We start from the raw sequence: 14,511 nt of genomic DNA on the forward strand, positions 1-14,511 counted from the left end.
AAGTTCAAGTTTTACATACCTTTGCATGTGGGTAAAAAAATAATAACCATAAAATCAAACATATTGTTTACATGCACAAGAAAATAACAACTTAATATTGAATAGAGACCGTCCAACTTTTTAGTGGTCAAGCATAATAAATGATTTAAAGAAATAGGCGTATAAATGTTCATGCAAGTTGATATTACACATAGAGCCAAGAGAAAATAATAATGTAATGAGTTTTGTACTTGGATATAACACACTAGCCTACTCTAAAATATCACTATAAGGCGATAGAGCCATAGGAATCGAATGAGATGAAAAGTCCCATATCTGAATTCACACCTCTCTCTATCTTAAACCCCTCTTTCTCTCTCTCTCTCTCTCTCTCTCTCTCTCTCTCTCTCTCTCTCTCTCTCTCTCTCTCTCTCTCTCTCTCTCTCTCTCTCTCTCTCTCTCTCTTTGACAACATTCCTAACTTTATTTGTATTAGCAAAAGATACATAAACAAAAAGGATTACAAGATAATAGAAAAAATCAAAGAGCTCTCACCAATGAAAAATCGTGGCTCACACCTTGCTTTGCGAACTCATTCCTCTAACCCCACCTCTCTCTCTCTCTCTCTCTCTCTCTCTCTCTCTCTCTCTCTCTCTCTCTCTCTCTCTCTCTCTCTCTCTCTCTCTCTCTCTCTCTCTCTCTCTCTCTCTCGCTATATGTGTGTGTGTGTGCACGCGCGAATGCACGTTTGTGTGTAGAGAATTTATAAAGTATTTAACCTTTTAAAGTTGTGTTCATAAAATGAAGGGAAAATGCAGATACCCTCCCAACTTGAACTTCTTAGCAACCTCCCCCCAACCAACTTTTTTATCGTACCTTTTACCCCAAAACATATTTTTCTAGCAAATACCCCCCAAGTCAAAAAAAAAGATTAAAAACAGACCAAAATGCCCTCTCCTTAATGAAAATGCCTCTCTCTCCTCTTTCCTTTTCAGCAACAAGAAAGGCGGTCCGACATGAGGTGCACTCGGTCCAGCACTTCCAACTGCCTGTTCGGCATTATACTCTCTGTCGACATAGTGTGCACACGATCAGGCACAAGGTGCCTCGATCCGGCAAATGTGCAACGCAGTCCAGCTGTTATTTTACCTCAATCCAGCACAAGGTGACATCGGTCCAGCACTGTTTTACCTCAGTCTGGCGGTTGTTTACACCGGTCAGGCATATTGTTCACCCAGTCCAACAGCTGCACATTAGGGTCCGGCAATGGTTTTATTGCATCAGTCCGGCAATTGTTTCCCGCGGTCCGACAGTTAACCTTTGGTCATTGTGCATACTACGGGGATGTGACGCGAGCTTGTACAGACAAGAGCATTTTGGTCCAAATAACTATGACATTTTGAGTTGGGTGGTATTTGCTAGAAAAGTATGTTTGGGGTAAACGTTACGATAAAAAAGTTGGTTGAGGGGAGGTTGCTAAAAAAGTTCAAGTTGGAGGGGCATCTACAATTTTCCCTAAAATGAATTTGTTTTAATTATTTCATTAAAATGGAAATATATAATCTACACCTTTTAATATAAAAAGTAGATAATAACATGCACTATAAAATTTATTTAAAAGGAACTATTGTTTACTTATAAAATTCAAATCTAATTTGAATAAGTTGTTCCGTTTAAAAAATTAATAAATTCATGAAATATTTTATTAAATGAGAAATACTTCTATTGCATAAATTGGTCAACATTGATTGTGCTAAGCCTTTCAAAAAGTATAAATATATAGTATCACTTTCTATTTTAAAAATATTATAGTAATGAAAATCATTATTAAATGGTTCATGTGAGCGAGTTTCCATAGGCCATATGGTCATCACAACACCCAATTCAAGAGTAATTTTAGAACTAACCAACCCCAAGGGAAAAAAAAAGGAAAAATTAGCAAAATATTGATGAGAGATGTACTATTTAACATTTCACATTTGCAACTACTCCAACTCGTGATTATGTGTCTTTTCCTGGTATTTTGAAATAGAATCAAACAATATGGCTAAGATCTTAAATAGTTTGATACCTCATGACAATTTTGATAAATTTCCAAAAATAAATCATGCACAATATCTATGCCCTAGGAAAGATAACATTCTAAGATTAAAAGTGATTGTCCAATTTTTTTCGACAATCCCACTTAGATAAAAGAAAAAAGGATGGAGATAATCCTCCCCTCTTGTTTTTCATGTTATATTGGAATCTAGTCTTTTTAACTTCTTTAAGATTAGAACTATTTTGTTATAGAGAATTAATTATCTTAGTCTCTCCCATTGTGTTACCCTGGATTTACTTGGAAACCTCTCCTAGTATATGAATTTAGACTAGAGTTTGTTGTATTTTTGAAGGAAGAAAAGAGAAGTTTACCTTAAAGAGATTTCAATTTCCAAGATTAGCCTTAATTTGATGCGTGAGAGAGAGAGAGAAAATCTTTGAAAGAAAGATAAAATCTTGTGTTGGATCTCAAATAGGTTAAAACTAGGTCTTTAAATAGAAGGAAATCTAAAAAAAAACTTATCTCCTAGTTTGAATATGATTTGTCTTATCTAATTTTCAGCTAAACTTTTTAGGATGAATAGGAAATTTGTGGGGTGAAAAAAATCAGCCATCATGATTTTAGGTAGAAAGATTAGGAACTTTATCCCCTTATACTTTGATCCAATGCACTCCTATTTAAAATAAATCCAATCAAATTTAAACTTTATCCTTTTAAATTTGAAATCAAACTTAAATATTTTCTAGATTTCTCACAATAGGGAAACTATATCTCATTAGAGTTTCCATCTTTAGATTTACCAAGTTTAAATTTGAATCAAATCAATTTAAAATAAGGGGGCGAGCTTATTCCACAAAAAGTGCCATGGGGCGTTTTGCCACAAAAAAAGTGGTGTAACCCCTTTACCTTTTAAAAAATATTTGTTAATAATATGGGATGCCCCCCAATTTTCCTAAAAAAGTGGCGAGGCCACTATTTCTCTTAAATAATGGTGTGCCATCTATTTATTTTAAAACAATATAAAATATTCAAGAGAGGGTGTGGCCCCCCTTGTTCCACAAATAATGGCGTGCCACTATAATGCTTTACAAAAATTGGGAGTGGTCCCCATGGTGCACGTGGTCCCACATGTTGGGCTGGATCCTTGGTCCCACATATGTTATTTAAAGTTCTGAAATTTTTAAAAATACCCTTTTATGAAAATTTACAGCAGAAAATAATATTTTAAAATTTTGAAAAAATATTTAAAAATCAAATAAACATTTATAATACCAAAATAAAATATACTAGGAGTAGACTGGTACCAATGGGTCAAAATAAACGACAATAAAGGCAATCCACTAGCCCTAGAAACCAAGATCCACAATTGTTCTTTTATCCAACCCAATAAAGTCCAATGACCCACAGGCGCTTTGCAGTGGCTCATGATTAGCTTGTCAAAGTTGGATAATAAAAAGTGGAATTATGATCCTAGAATGTGGATTTCAATTCCCCCCTTTAAGAGCAAGTCTAGCATTTGTCACTAGAGTGCAAAGGGGGCTCTCTCAATGTACATGTACACGCGTCCCTCTAGAAAAGAGTTTGCTTCCCATATGAATGTCATGTGTATATGCCGTGAGGAAATTTGTTGAGAATTTGGCCCTTACTCTCACAGGCCTACAACTGCACAGAGGAGACCACAAAGTTCTCTTGGCCAACAAACATGATCCTTACGCATCTTTTCGACCTCAACAAAGGATGACCCACTTCAAACCCTTCTCGACTGCACCGCCCAACCGTCAGTCAGTCATCACACACACTCCCACTGAAGCGCATATTTAACTATACATATCATTTTCACAAGCTCTTTAGGACTTTAAAGGCCACAAAGACCCTACAATAAATTTGTTTCATTCATGGTTTTAAAATGCTGCCGCATCACCGCATCATGCGGTATGCGGTCGCCTCCGCATCGCAATCAGGTGCATATGCGCTTTTTACTTATGCAGCCGCATATGTGTCGCATCAAGCCGTATCGTAGCCGCATCCCGCATCTCCCCGCATCGCAGTGCATCTCCTTCTACCAATTTCGTTTTCGATTTTACCCCTCGGCGAGGGGCAAAATGGTCTTTTTGACCATTGAAAACTTAGGGAAACTGTTAGGGGGTATTAAACCCCCTAAACAAAGATTTCCAGCCACTTTTGTGGCTTTTTTTGCGTCAAATCGAGGGAAAAAAATTTTTGGCGAAAATGATTTTTCATTCAAATCTTTGATTTGGCGGTTGTTTGATACTTGGATGATCATTTGATGCCTTTGATTGTTGATTTGGGGATGTTACGGTGAATTTGTGATAAGAAATCGGGGGTTTCAGAGGCCGTGAAGAAATCGAGCACTGGTAAATTTTTATTCTTTCTTGTACAATAATACTGTTATACTTATTTTTGGAGCAATGTCTTCTTCCCAATGTTCTAGTAAAAAAGATCGGGCTTGGAAATATGCTAAACTAAAAAAACCGAAATATAGAAATTGTGTGATATGCTTGCTCTATGGAAATGCTTATATGGTGGTATTTTTCGACAAAAAGAGCATCTAGCCAAAATTTCTGAGAATGTAAGAGCATGCCTACAAGCTACAGACGATATAAAAAAGGAGATTAAAGAATATTTGGATAGATTGAAAAAAAATAAAGAGAAGAAAAAATGAAAAGAAAAGAATTACTTGATGATATGCAATTATTTGATGATGATGTTGATGATGATGATGATATGTCTAAAGTTGCCATGAGGTAAAGCGGTACTCATACTCCAACCTCAAGAGAGAGGGTTATAAATATTGGTGGTAGTGTTGAGAGAAGAACACCTCTCTCTAAGGGGCCAATTGATGCTTTTTTCACCCCTAGCCCCGAAATTGTGGTTCAGGAGAGAAAGAAAAAAACAAAACAAACCACAATTGACAATAGATATAAGACAGAACAGAGGAAATCGGTATGTACGAGGATTAAGTGGATTTACATGGCCGACATTCCTTTTAATACTATAACTCTGGATAGTTTTGCATGTATAGTCCAAGCAATTTGGCAATATGGCCCAAGACTTGTTCCTCCTTCACTAGATGAGGTTAGGGAGCCTTTGTTGAAGGATGTTGTACTTGATGTGAATAAAATTTTGATTTCTCAAAAAGAAGGGTGGGAGAAATATGGGGCCACTATTATGTGTGATGGTTGGTCCGATGGGAAGTTAAAGGCAATCATTAATTTTTTGGTTAACTGCCCAACAGGTACTTTTTTTGTTAAATCTGTTGATGCATCAGACAAGTCACAAGATGTTACATATTTATGTGCTTTTATGGATGAGATTGTCAAGTTTGTTGCAGAGCAAAATGTGGTAAAATTGTCACTGACAACGGTGCCAATTGCACTGCAGCTGGGCATTTATTGACTTTGAAAAGAACGCATATGTTTTGGACTCGTTACGCAGCTCACTGTGTTAATCTTATGCTTAAGGAAATGGGTACAACATCTTTATTTAGTGGGGTGATTTCAAAAGCTATGTTTGTTGTTGGATTTATTTACAATCACACCATAGTCCTAAGCTTGATGAGGTCTTTTACAAAGAATAGAGAATTAGTGAGACCGGGTATCACTAGATTTGCCATGTCATTTCTCACTCTTCGAAGCCTAGCCAAGAAAAAAAGTGCCTTGAGGACCATGTTTGCTTCAAAGTAATGGAGTCAAAGCAAATGGTCAAAGCATAAGGATGGGAGAAAGGCTGAAAAAATTATTCTGAATACATCTTTTTGAAGTCAAATAATTATTGCATTGGAGGTGTCTCGCCCTTTAGTGAGAGTGCTTCGACTGGTTGATGGTGATGCGAAGCCCGTCATGGGCTACATACATGAGGCAATGACTAGGGCAAGGGCTGAAATAAAGGATGTTCTAAAGGATGATGAAACTATACACAAGGTTATACTTGAAATTATTGATAGGAGATGGGATACCCAACTTCACAAGCACCTCCATTCCGCCGGTTACTTTCTAAACCCATCTCTTCACTACAAGCACCCATCCATTGAGTCAGATCGTGTAATAAATGGTAGGTTCTTAGATGTGCTTGAGAGGGTGCTTGACAGGGATATCCAGGATGAGATCCAAAGCCATGAATTGATTAAGTTCAAGTTAGCCTTGGGAAACTTTGGGAGAGATATTGCTACTCGAAATAGGGACACTACAAATCCAGGTAAAGGCCAAAAGTAACCTTACTTGCCTCTGACTTTATGTATAGTTCAATTGTTTATGTGTTTATCTATAATCTAAATTATAAAATATTATACAACTACATGGTAGGCATTATATGGAAGCGAGACACCAAATCCACAACGTCTCGCTATTTGAGTGTTGAATCTCACATGTAGCTCATCTAGTTGTGAACGCAATTGGAGTGCATTTGAGCATGTAAGTCCTTTACTCCATATTCCTTAATCCTTATTTCTTGAATTTAAATTTTCTAATCTAAATTTCGAAAATCTAATTTATCTAATTTCAATTTTCTACCACAGCTCCATACAAAAAAAAGAAGTAGGTTAGAGCATAAAAAGTTGAATGATTTGGTTTATGTGCGATATAATGAGCGGCTTAAGGAGAGGTATAAAAATCGCATGAAGCTCAACCCTATTCAATTGTATGAAGCTGATGGTGATTACACAAGTGAGTGGACCATGGATCCAAGACAAGAGCGTGTGTTTGAGGGTGAGGATCTTACATGGCATGATGTCGAGCTAACAAAAGGGGCTAATGAAGAAGATCGACCTAACACTAGAGCACAAAGAAATAAAGGAGCTGTTGGGTCTAGTCGCACTCACACATTAACTTCAGAGGTCGAGGAGGAACCTGACTTAGAGGAGACCGAGGAAGAAGAATACATGGAGGCCGTCGAGGATAATATTGATGTGCACATGACGACTCTCAAGATGACTTCTCTGATTGATATTTGAAAATTTGACTTTAAATTTCAAAATTGACTCTCAAAATGGATGATTGTATAAAGTTATTAACTATTAACTCTTCTTGAGCTTGACTTTTGGTTTGTAATATCACTATTTTGTGCTTATGGTTGTTGATGGTAGTGTTTTGTGCTTATGGTGTAAATTTGTGCTTATGGTATTTGATTGTTGAATGTTTTATGAAGCTAGTTTCAAGTTTCTAGTTTCTATCAGGGGATAGTGGATAACTGGGTACAGAATCTCCGACAACTAATAATTTTAAAGTTAATCATTAAACTAGAATACCTACTATCACATATATCACCTCCATATTTTTTTCCTATGCATTAACCTATTTTTATATATTTTAAAAAAAAAAATTTACATTTATTGACCATATTGTCGCGATGCACCCGCATCTGAACTGCATCGCCGCATCGGCCCCCCCACCGCTTTTGGCCGCATCCCGCATTTTAAAACACTAGTTTCATTATGTAACTTATTTAAATGTATGCCCCAATCCTTAATTGTAGTTAGATAAGATAAATAAATAACACCTACTATAAAAAATCTAGAAAAAAAAATTTCACTCATCAGTAATAGTTTCAATAATGTTATTTGAAAAAGGGAAGATGAGATAGTAGACTTAAGTGGACTAGCCATGTGTGGCGCCGACCCAATACATCACTTGTTAGGAAGTACGAGTTAATTCAAGTGGAAGGATTAAAATAGCAAGGGGAAGTCCCAAAAATACGTGGTTGGAAGTAGTCCGAAAAGTATGAAGACCTATGGCCTCACTAAGGGTACGGCCATTAATAAAGCAAAATGGAAGACCAGGATTCGTGTAGCCGACCCCAATTAATTGAAAAAAGACTATATTTAATGATGATGATTTGAAAAAGGGAAGTCGCTATAACTTAAAATGGTTTAGAAAAACATGTTTGTAACTTTGTAATTTGTGAGACATTTTTCAAAGTGAAATTAGAATTTTTATGAATTCCAAAGTACAAATTTTAATTTATTTGAACTTTTACGTATAATTTTGAATTGCAAAAGTATAACAGAAATAATGACCCCTTTTAATTTTAAAGAGTAAAATCTACAATTCATGCCATTTTTCTATTTTAATTATTTATATAAAATAATAAAAATTAATTTTAAAATGACATTAAAATACCAATTTTAAACAAAAATACTATGTACGTCATTTTTTAATTGCTAGATCCATATAGTAAAAGACCTACTAAACAATAATTTATGTATCTAAAATTCATGGATCTACTTTTAATTGAGTATTTTAAAAAGAAAGTTAAAATTTGAGTTTTTAATTGATTTTTTAGGTGAGGAATCATTTATTTAGGGGAACATATGATCAACTTATGCATTGTAGATGACTACAAGTTAAATTATATCATCTCGTTGTGTATTAACTTTCAAAGTTGTTGACTTTGCAACTATCACACTGAACCTACCACCGAAGCTGTGAATATAATTCTCATGCGCCATGTGGTCTCCAAACCATGTGGTGCTTTATAAATATTAGAGAAGTATATGTGCAACAAAACGATAATATTTTGATGATTAATTTAATCATTCAATGAAAAGTTTTCTCAAGGATGCTAGTTTATCATAGCACAACGCATTGCGTTATTTTTTCATTTTATATTAATACGAATATGGAATTTTATATTCTTACAAGTATATTAGGAGTATCGGCAGTGTTAGTTTGACACTGCATTTTGGAGTGTGTCGCGTGTCGACACGTATCTATACGCATAAACACAAACTCAACACCGTGACCGTACATGTTAGTTAATTATGGGGATGTTTAGTATGTGTTGACATGCTTTTTCAAAGTACTGTCACTTTTGTTAACAAATAAATCTGCATGTCTACGGTAGACAAGCTTTTTTTACTTCAAGAGATCCCTATATCGAACCTCAGGGAGGCACTTCTTTTTTAAGCATGTTTTAAGAACGGTGTTTTGAAAGTAGATGTTTTAAAAGCCCATGGTGGGCCTTCTTTTCTGACAACATGATACATTTTAAATTTTATATTTTTCATAAGACGCCTGCATGAGATTGGAACCTTGCATGTGTTACATTTACAAAAATACAATACACGCTACCAACATACCAACCCAGTATATGAGTGCATAAGCCTTGTATGATTTAATATAAAGTAGCACCTTAATAAAGAAACGTCTTAACTAAACGTTATACAAGATAAACATAGTTTGTAGAAATAAGTACTTTTTAAATCTTTCTTGCATGAAATTGATTATAATGTATATATGCATATATATTTTTGTTTATAGGTGCACAGACGTGTTAGGGCTACACTAGGTTTTTAGGCAAAAGTACTAAACATGTACTAGACACGACATCCATGTCCATGTCCATGTAACATTGGTATTGAATATCAATATCAGCATCCACACAATAAGACACCAATATGTTAAACAAGTACAAGTATTTGCATAACATAGACAATATTTTGATAATTAATTTATCTTTCAATGAAAATTTTCTTAAGAATACTAGTTCATCACAGTTTGCTAGCAAAAATCATTTCTTTAAATGGATGAAGAGCAACTGTATATAAAGATTCAAAGTTCAAACTCAACATGCAGAGAAAGCCCAACAAATTGGCTCCTCTGATAAGAACACATGCAAAGGCCTCATTAGCAAATCACAACCAAGAAAAGCTATAATCATGGGCCACATTTACAATAATTATAAAAAATTCAAGGGATAGCATTTTCACATATTACTATTTATCGACCAAAGCATTTGGCATGCATTACAAAGCAAACAATGGTTAAATGTTTCATAACTAGTGTTACATGACAGATTGCAAGTTCAAAACATATGCTCATTATAAAACAAAGCAAAGCAATTCATCTCTACCATACCTCTCTATTGATGATTAGATACCCACGTCCATCAACCATGTATGAAATCATCATTATCTCGTCGTATTCGGCATCTGGAAACTTTAATGGAAGCTTTGTTGTCTCAATATCAAATGCACAAACGCGAACTTCAGCACGATTTAATAGCTCTGACTTCTCCAGTGTAACACCAGTAGAAGACAAATAAACATTGTACCACTGCCCACATCTGATATCTGCAAAACAAAAAGCATTCCAGCCAAATTCAATGATCAGAAGCATGCCATCTTGATTACAAAGCTCAAAACGTCAAGAAACAAAGGAACTCATAAAATAGACACAAAACCAATGATTATAAAACTCAGAAAATAAAGCTTGAAAAAGGAATTTCAAAGTTCAACAAATAGATCCAAGGCATACCATTGTCAATGGTGAATCGAACGTGATAGGGAACATCATATTCTCGAAGGTCAATGATGCAATCTAAATAATCATGTATCTTTTGCTCACTGTCAAAAATCACCAATGAATAGAAACTCAGAGACAAACAATGGAATAATGCATAAAACAACTATTTGGGATAGCAACCATCATCGAGGTTTAATTTATCATATAAAAAACAAGTGCCATTTACAAGGCATATGGCAAGATAGAAAAGAAAGACTAACACTTCCAAATCAAAGCATCTATCCTCTAGAAGGTCATGTTTCCTTTATGCTTGAAACTTTAAAGATAGATGAATTATGCAAGATGGAGACAGAGCTATGAAAGGAAACACATGCAAGCATCATAGTGGAATTGTAGTTGATTACAAACTTCCATCTCTGGGAGCGATAGCAATGCCCAAGTTAAAAAATATAATCAACCTCCATGTGAAATAGATTAAACTCCACATGCATCTACCCTTCTCAAAAACTAAATGTCATGGAGGGGGGTATATCATATAATAAGTCATTCATGATTGTGCGTCTTCACCTTTTTTCGTTGAAGATAGATGCATAAGCCTCTGCAGCATCAAGCTTTTTCTTATTCCTTTCAACGATGTGCACTAAATCATTCTTCACATGCATTAATTGTTGTACAGTATCGAAGCAAATTTTCAAGTACAATTTACGCAAGCCTGATAGATGGTTTTTCTGCAAACATAGATATTAGAATCACAAATATGACTCATAGATCACCATGGTATGAAAAAAATTGACAAAATGCTAAATATCTATTCAATTATACATGCTAATAAGTAAGCACTTGCCCATCGAAATTGAACATGTGAGAAGAAAAGGAAAAGGCAAAACATCACCACTCGACCAAACATAAGGTAGACAAAAAACTAGTGGTAACATGAAGATATGGATAGAGAGAGAGAGAGAGAGATCCGCACAGTCAATTCAAAACATTAAACTATGCCAATATATTACCAGAAATCATTACAGCCAATTCAAAACTATTAAACTATGCGAATAAATTACCATAAATCATTATAACATTGAATATCAAGTGCTGGGATGCTTGGATATGTCTCACTACGCACCCACCCATTTCATTCAACCAATTTACGATACATCAAAAATAATGGAGGGCCTCATCTGTGGTTGCCTAGTTCAAAGGGTTCTTTCAATTTTAACTTTCAAAGCATTCTGTTGCGAACACACTGCAAAGGACTAAACTTTGCTGCGTCAATACTTGGCACTAATAAGAAGTGTATTGTCATGTTAAAAAGGAGAAAAGTAGAAGAAAGATAGAATGTTATTCATAGGCCGACCTTGGCATCTTTGACAAAGCATGCATGAACAAGAAGATAAAGCTGAATAATAATCATATATATGGGTCTTTAGAAAATCTTCAGATCAAAAGTTGTCAAGAGAGATTGATATTCCATGACAATAATGAATTCAGGGAAAGTTACATTTTCCACATGGATTTAGCCTCGCAAGTTAGAAAGCAAAGTGGCATACCAAGCTTAGATCTTCCTTGTCAACTATTTCTATGTCAGCAATTTGTCCTTCATAGCGACGTCTGAGAAATGCTTCAACTTCCAATTGCATATTTTCCTGCAATATCGAAATAGTAATAAAGGTTAATAAATACAAATTTATAACAAAAAAACAACTAATTTAGATGTCCAATTAGCTGTGGTACCAAATTCATCATTACCAGTAAAATCAGCACATAGAATAAGTTTATTTCAACCCCAATGAGGTCATACCTTTGTAGCAGCATAAAAATATGGAGAAAATTTGTATTTAGATTTGAACATAGATCCATCCTGGAACAAAGGCAAAGAGTATAACAACGTGAACGACTAGTTACTGATATATAATGGGCTAAAGCCAAAAGTGAAAACAATATCAAAAACAAGTAAGCAGGTTAACACCCCAAGTCATCCTTGCAATCAAGCATGCAATTAAAAAGAAAGAGGAATGAGTATACTAGATCAAAATTTAATGAAATTGTAACAAACAATACCTGAGAAACAAAATAAAGGTCTACGCAACTAAAAACCCTGTTAGAGTCTTGATCTTCCCACGAGGACTGCAAAACAAGATATGGACAGTGAAAATGGAAGTTAGAGCTAGTGTAACTACTTTCAGCATAACCAAGCAAGCAAAGACCAGTATGAGGACTTTGAAATTACAAAATGAGTTCCAAATTACATTGCATAGTACAATAGCATAATTGGGCATAATTTGTCCCTGAAACTATCAGAGAGGTTTATAATGCAGTAATTTGTAAGATATTCCTCCTTTTCAAATAATCGATGATAATTTAGAAGGCACAAGTAAGTAAGAACACCCGTTCAAACTTTTTTATGCAAGTTTATCACTTCTACCTAAATCAGACAAAAGATTTTTGGGTCTTGTTGAAACTTTTCACCATACATTGTGGACACTTTTCATCGCATATTCTGAATTCAACTCTATTAGTCCAAGAGTTCTAAAATTTATAGGTTTTCCCTCCTTTCAAATTATTTGTCAATGGTAACTCACTCATAGCCAGACTCGTAATGCAATTTAAATTCTATCCAAATCAAACAAGATTTCTGGATCTTACTGAAACTTTTCATAGTGCATTGTGAATTCTGCTCTATAGTTTTCGAGTTTATAGGATAATTCATTAGACATTTCTCTGAGTCTGATTCATATATGGACCGTCTGAATAAATTCCAGTCCCAGGATATAAAATCACATGACAAAGAAGGATCATACCGAATGAATCATAAAATGATAATAGCTAAATATGATGCTTTCATGGTGAAAAACTAATGATATTATCAAAAAAAGGAAGAAAAACAAAAACAATAAGCAAATCCCTTAATATCACAGATACCGATGAGAATGTAGTGAGAAAACATACAGATGCAAAGGTCAGAAGCCATCCAAGCCTAGGCTCTCCTTCTGTGAACAACTCAAACCCTAATTTTCCCTCTAGCTCTTCTTCAGTGCTTCGAAAAAGCTTGGATCTCGCAAGTTTCTGTGCCCTACCTCCTCGATTTCTGCCATCTCTGTTATCACCTGGCCTTCGGCCAAAGCTCCTGCTTTTATCGTTCATTGCGGGTCTCAGCTTCTGAAACCCTTGCACTGGCCTAATGAAAATGAAAAAGGCCGGCTGAAACCCTAGCTCAGGTTCAATGGAAAATGTTGAGACCTGCTTTTTTGTGTTTTTTTCTCCTGATCTTTTCCCGCTCATTTGACATATAACTATTTTCCCGCCCTTATGTCTAGGATTATTTTGTGAATTTGCTCAAATAGCCTTGCATTTCATGATAATGACGAGGAGGCCCTCCTCTAGTCTTTGGCCATTTGAATTCCTAGAAAAATTTGCCCTGGAAAAACCTTTTTGAGTTAAATATATTTCTGAAATAACTTTTTAGATGTTTTTGTTGTTTCAATGGCATCAAGATGCAACCTAGAAGATACATTTCTACATGGAAAATAAGTTAAATACAATGAAGGACACGATTTCTATGAGTCCATGTAGAAATGAGTTACCTTTTAAAAATTTATTTTTGAGATGAATTTTTTGACTTAGTTTTTAAAGATATGTAATCTCTAATATGTTAGATCATGAATATTAAAAAAATAAATAAATTTTAAAATTAAAAATAATAATTCTATTAAAAAAACATTTCGACTGTTAATTTCAATTGTTTTTTTATGGAACATTTATTTGCATCCATCTTTAAGATTGATACTTTATACCTTGGGACCGCATATTGTAGAAATGAAGTCCAGTCTGCATGAAACAATTTTCCCACAATGAATATCTAAAGAGGAAAACTTGGTAAAGATATAAAAGATAACATGCTCGAAATACATTGTTCATTTACTCTCTTGGGTAAAACAAAATCTAATGATACTTTTAAGATCTGAATTTTGGGGATGTAACTTCTTAAATCAATAGACTAGAAAAAGGATTATAAATTGCTCTCTTTGTGCACTTGAAAATATAATATCTCAAGATTGAATGGAGATTATGCGAAAGCTAAATTTAGAAGACTCAAATTTTAATTTTTTTCTTTTTAAACATAACGATTCTCAAGTGGTTCCCAAAATTTAAGTTTGAAAAAATCCTCCAAGGAGATACAAGAAACAAATATAGAAGGATTTTTTAGAATGATAAGTTTGTCCAGTCCTAACTAGC

At 34.7% G+C, this 14,511-nt stretch overlaps 1 protein-coding gene across 2 annotated transcripts in view; it reads right to left on the minus strand.

Annotated features, from left to right (window-relative positions):
* The window catches only part of LOC18441362 (DNA polymerase epsilon catalytic subunit A), a 49,280-nt gene extending 35,727 nt beyond the window's left edge, over positions 1-13,553 (minus strand). For both annotated transcript variants that reach the window (XR_016044489.1, XM_088851983.1), the window contains exons 1-7: positions 13,225-13,553; positions 12,337-12,402; positions 12,077-12,136; positions 11,826-11,921; positions 10,846-11,006; positions 10,291-10,379; positions 9,892-10,106 (exon numbers count right to left, since the gene is read on the minus strand). Coding sequence is in view for 1 of the 2 variants with exons in the window: in XM_088851983.1 (XP_088708109.1) it covers positions 9,892-10,106; positions 10,291-10,379; positions 10,846-11,006; positions 11,826-11,921; positions 12,077-12,136; positions 12,337-12,402; positions 13,225-13,419 (882 nt within the window). In the remaining variant the exon portion in view is untranslated. The remainder of the gene's footprint in view (positions 1-9,891; positions 10,107-10,290; positions 10,380-10,845; positions 11,007-11,825; positions 11,922-12,076; positions 12,137-12,336; positions 12,403-13,224) is intronic.
* Between the last annotated feature and the right edge of the window lie 958 nt (positions 13,554-14,511).

The sequence above is a fragment of the Amborella trichopoda genome, chromosome 11, assembly GCF_054954075.1.
Source record: "Amborella trichopoda isolate Santa Cruz 75 chromosome 11, AtrichopodaSantaCruz75HAP2 v2.0, whole genome shotgun sequence".
Classification (NCBI taxonomy): Eukaryota; Viridiplantae; Streptophyta; class Magnoliopsida; order Amborellales; family Amborellaceae; genus Amborella; species Amborella trichopoda.